Source organism: Athene cunicularia (assembly GCF_003259725.1).
Source record: "Athene cunicularia isolate RWA chromosome 4 unlocalized genomic scaffold, athCun1 chr4_part1, whole genome shotgun sequence".
NCBI lineage: Eukaryota > Metazoa > Chordata > Aves > Strigiformes > Strigidae > Athene > Athene cunicularia.
The window spans coordinates 990,574-995,090 of record NW_020799098.1 but is presented as its reverse complement, the minus strand read 5'-3'; the positions used below and the strand labels follow the sequence as shown (position 1 = coordinate 995,090).

At 54.2% G+C, this 4,517-nt stretch overlaps 1 protein-coding gene across 1 annotated transcript in view; it reads left to right on the top strand.

The window, feature by feature from the left end:
• Positions 1–1,838, top strand: part of SFXN5 (sideroflexin 5) — a 102,745-nt gene extending 100,907 nt beyond the window's left edge. Inside the window, exon 15 of the mRNA XM_026847268.1 lies at positions 204–1,838. Coding sequence (XP_026703069.1) covers positions 204–318 — 115 coding nt within the window. The 3' untranslated portion in view covers positions 319–1,838. The remainder of the gene's footprint in view (positions 1–203) is intronic.
• Positions 1,839–4,517: the final 2,679 nt, after the last annotated feature.

Genomic DNA, 4,517 nt, shown 5'->3' with positions numbered 1-4,517 from the left:
TCTTCTTCTTCTTCTTCTTCTTCTTCTTCTTCTTCTTTTTCTTCTTCTTCTTCTTCTTCTTCTTCTTCTTCTTCTTCTTCTTCTTCTTCTTCTTTTTCTTCTTCTTCTTCTTCTTCTTCTTCTTCCTCTTCTTCTTCTTCTTCTTCCTCTTCTTCTTCTTCTTCCTCTTCTTCTTCTCTCTCTATTTTTCCCAATACTTTCAGCCAGCAAACGCAACGCTGCCCAAAGCCTTGTGCTGGTGCAGAGGAGGACCCAAAGCAGAAACTGGTGGGCAGGACAGCTTCACCTGGCAGCTGTGCCGAGCTGATGTCTTCATGAGACTGCAGCCTCAGAGCGGGGCAGTGCCCTCTGGAGATGGCCGGCTGGCTGCCTCTTCAACTACTCCACTTTGGGGTGCTTAAAGTGAGGTGGGGCAAGAACCCCAGCACTGCACCGAATCCTGCTCTCACATGGGTTTGGGGCCGTAACTTGGCTTTCTGGTATCTTGTACCCAAGAGTAAGCCCCAGGTGAGTCCCTGAGGACCAGAGGAGTTAATGCAGATTTTGAACATAGTCACCAGCAGATGACCACGCCGATAGCGAGATCCACCTCTGGGATCGTTGTAGGGATGGAGCCGTGGTGGTGGTGATGGCCACAACCGAATGTGCAGGCTGTCACCCTTCAAGTGCCAATTTGTTGAGGGTTTTGGGGAGGGTGGGGGGAATGGAAACCAAATCGCCACTGACACAGAATGTATTTGAAGGATTTATTGCAATGCCTGAAATCAGGAGGCCTGAGCCCCGCCGTGTGCTCCTTCACCGTTGGCTGCTCTCGCTCCCCACTGGAGTCAGACCAATAGGAACTGGAATCGCGCGACGGTCGGGCCAGCTCAGGCAGACTGATTCTGTCCCCCACGCTGGTGTAAATCAGAAGTAATTGCACGACACAAATAATTTTTGTGAATTTACATGCCAGCATGCAGGGGAGGAGAGGCCAGCTCTGGGCTCTCCATAGCTGCTGTTGATGGGCCAACTCCCAGTCCCCAACACTGGTGGAAGTGCAGAGTGGGTCCAGTTACACTCATGGAACTATTCTGGATTTACACCAGGGTAAGAGGCTGCTGGATTTGACCCAGTAGAATTCCTCTAATGCACTAGATGAGATGAATGTACGCTCCAGAGGAAGCGAGGCCACCCCATCCGCTCGGGGCGGGGTGGTTTGAGAGGCTGCAGGGAGGTGGCATCTGTCCTGTGGACATTTTCATGGGCTTCTGTCCTGTGGGCAGCACAGACTCAGGCCCCATATTTTGCCCTGGGAGCGAGTAACTCCCCACAGCAGTGAAAGATGGGGGGGCAGCCCTCTCTCCAGCCCCAGGAAGGGGAGTGGGGATGCTGGCAATCCCCCAACAGCCGCCTGCTGATGGCAAGCGCAGCGGCCAGGCGAGCCGTCGGGGATGAGCCGTGGGCCTGAAAAGGGCCGTTCCCACTGCCGTGGGGTGTGGGAGGAGGCGCGGGCTGCTGTCGGGTACTGGGGGTCCGGGTACCCCCTTGCACACTCATCCACCTCTGCGTGCTGCAGGGAGAAAGCTCCTCTGAGCCTAAAACTTCACTTTCCGGCTCTGCCGAGCCTGCAGAAGTTCGGAGCCAAGCCGCATCGTGTGTTGCACGGAGGCACAACTTGCCTTCTTCTTCCTCCTGAATGGAAATGCGAGGCTGAGACAGAAACAGCCTCTTGTGTTGACAGTGAGAAGCCTCCTGGCTCTGGCGTCTGTCTGGGTGGATCATTTCCCCTTCCCTGGTGGGTTTTGTCGCTGCCTGAACCATTCTGCTGCAAAGCTTGTTCATCCCAGGCTTTTTTTTTTTTTTTTTTTTTTTTTTTTTTTTTTTTGGTCGGGGGGGGACAGGAGAAATGATGCCGTGAGGTTTCGGAGGGATGGAGAAAGGATGGAGACAGTAATTTGATTTTGCCTCATGATCACCAGTGAAAGATTTCGGTGGGCTGTGAGCTCCGGCTACCTGCCGGGCCCGCAGATGGAGAGAGGGATTTGCAGCGGAGGAGAGGAGTCGGAGCTTTGCTTGCTGTATTTTAGGAGACACCCAAGGAAAAGCACAGACTGAGCAAGTTCTGCCTCAGGAAAAAGCCAATTCCCAATTTTCCCTGTGATGGGAAGCTAGTATGGATGCTTTCCCCGTGCACACATCACCTGCAGAGTTTTGGCTGCTCAGGCCGTTAATTAGCAGGGGATGCTCATCACGTTAATCCAGCGATGCTCTGTAAGAACTGTGTTGGTTTGGAGGAGAATAGGCTTAGGGCTTTACTAAGCCACGTGGCTCCTGTGAATCACGAGGGCCTGATCCTGCTTGAGGGGGTGAGGACCAGCTTGAGGGATGTCAGAGGAGCCGCGCTGCGAGATTATGGCTTGGCTCAAAAGCAGCTGCACAGTCGAACAAGTGACAATCAAATGGTCTAAATGAGTCTGGATTTATCGTCTTCCCATACAAACCCCGTCAAACTTGTTTCGCTTTATGTGTCATGAAAATGGGTCTCAGTCAACTCGGCAGAGTTTGTGCTGAGAAATAAAATACATCCCGGGGTCCTGAGTCAGGCGTTCGCCGGTATTTAGAGCTAAGAGCCGATCACAGCCTCTGGCAGGTTGGCAACAACGTTTGCTCTCCGGTTTTGTTCAATCGCAACTCAAAATGTTGTCGTGTCCCCCCACCCCGCAGCCCACTGGGAAAACGCTCCTGGTTGGAGCTGGGAAGGGAGAGCCCCCACCTCACGGCGTCCAGTTCCCTTTTCTAACCTCTTCTAAAAGCACCTGCAGGTCTCGGCGTTGCGAGGTAGCACCTGCGATGCCCAAGGTCTTGGGGACCTGAGGACTTGGCCCCCCCATCTCCCAGATTTATGCGTGGCCCCTTTATCCAGGTAGTCAGGATGGTGCAGACCCGTCTGAATCCCCCCAGCTCTGTCCCTGGCTTGTCCTCCTGGGTGTTGAGCAGGACGAGGTGCACGTCTGAGTAGCACATTTTGGTGGCCCCATGGTCCCAAACTCTCGGGGAACATGAAACCATGGTGTCCCCACGCTGGAACACGGAAACTTTTGAGCCAACACAAGGGCGTTGAGGTGCTTTTTTTTATTTAAAAAGCAACAGAACGGTTCAGCAGACACAAACCTGACCCTTACGGATCTCAGAAGACCCTTTCGCTCGGCGGCAGCTCGAGGCTGGGCTCCCTCGTGCAGCGGTCGCAGCACCGGCTCGACGTGGTCGTTGCCATCGCGGTGGGACCGTCGGTGAGCCCCAAAATACCGTGCTCAACTCTTCCTACAGTTTTTTTTCCTTGAAAACGAAAAGCATGGAGCTGGGAAAGCGGTAGCACATTAGTACTGTTTATTAGGACAGCAAATTGTGCCAGAAAAGACTACACACAACAGCTAATGATAACATTATGCACATTCACTTAATAGCTAATTAATCTCTTCGACTTTCCTAAGGTACAAAAAGGAGCCTTCGGTTTGCGAGAACAACCCAACCATTTGCATTTCTTATTTCCTATAATTGGGGAGGTGGAAGAAATGGGGAGCGAAAAACCCACCACACACACATCAAGTTGTTCACCTCAGCAGATAATAATAATGAGATGATCATCTCCTGTAGTATTTAATTAGAAATGTCGCAGTTAATTGATTTCTTGGCTATGTTAATTAAGAAATAATGAGGACCAGGTTGCAGCAAAAGGTGCCAGCGAGAAGTTTTGAGTCCCTCCCGGATGATGTGTCTGTTGGCTGCGCCCCGAGCCGGCCTGGGGACAGCCCCGGGGTTGTGTCACCCATGTCCTGAACCCACCTTGAAGCTTGGGCCCAGCTCAGCTCCCTCCATTTTCGCTTGTTGCTCATTTTTCTGCTCTGCGTCTCCGCGTGTGGCCGGGTGTGGACAGCTGCCCAGGTCCCGCCAGGACAGGCAGCGGGTCACCCCGTTTGCTGCCTGCGCATCGTTGGGATGCAGGGGGGGGCCCTGCCACCCTGGGACAGGCGAGGCTGGTAGATCTCAGGGTTACACCGATGCCACGTAGCCGAGAGGTGTAGGGATGTGTGTCCCCCACCCCGCTGCAGTGGGCTCCTCTTCCAGGGCTGTGATGGAGATCCGGAGCCTGGGGTGCCCTTCAGCCGCGCGGGGCGAGCGCGGGGGCCACGGACAGCCTTCGAGCAAAGGTTTTTAGGGTACAAATACGCTGCCCTGAGAAGCTGGTGCGGCCCCGAGAGCGTTCCCGGCTCGGGTGTGCAGGTGGTGGAGTCTTGAAGCGGGCCTGGTGGTGGCAGATACCCCCAACCCCGGCTCGCTTTAGGAAACGGTCACTTTCGGCTTTTATTTTTCCCACTTTTTTTACGACTTATTTTGCACCCAACCTCCTCAGCCGCCCCTTCTCACGCCGTCGCCCTCCGGCACCCGATCTGAATGCACCTTATAACCGCGTTACCGGCCGCGGCGAGGGGCGAGCCGCCCGCCAGCACCGGCACGTCTTCCAACTGCCCTTGGCC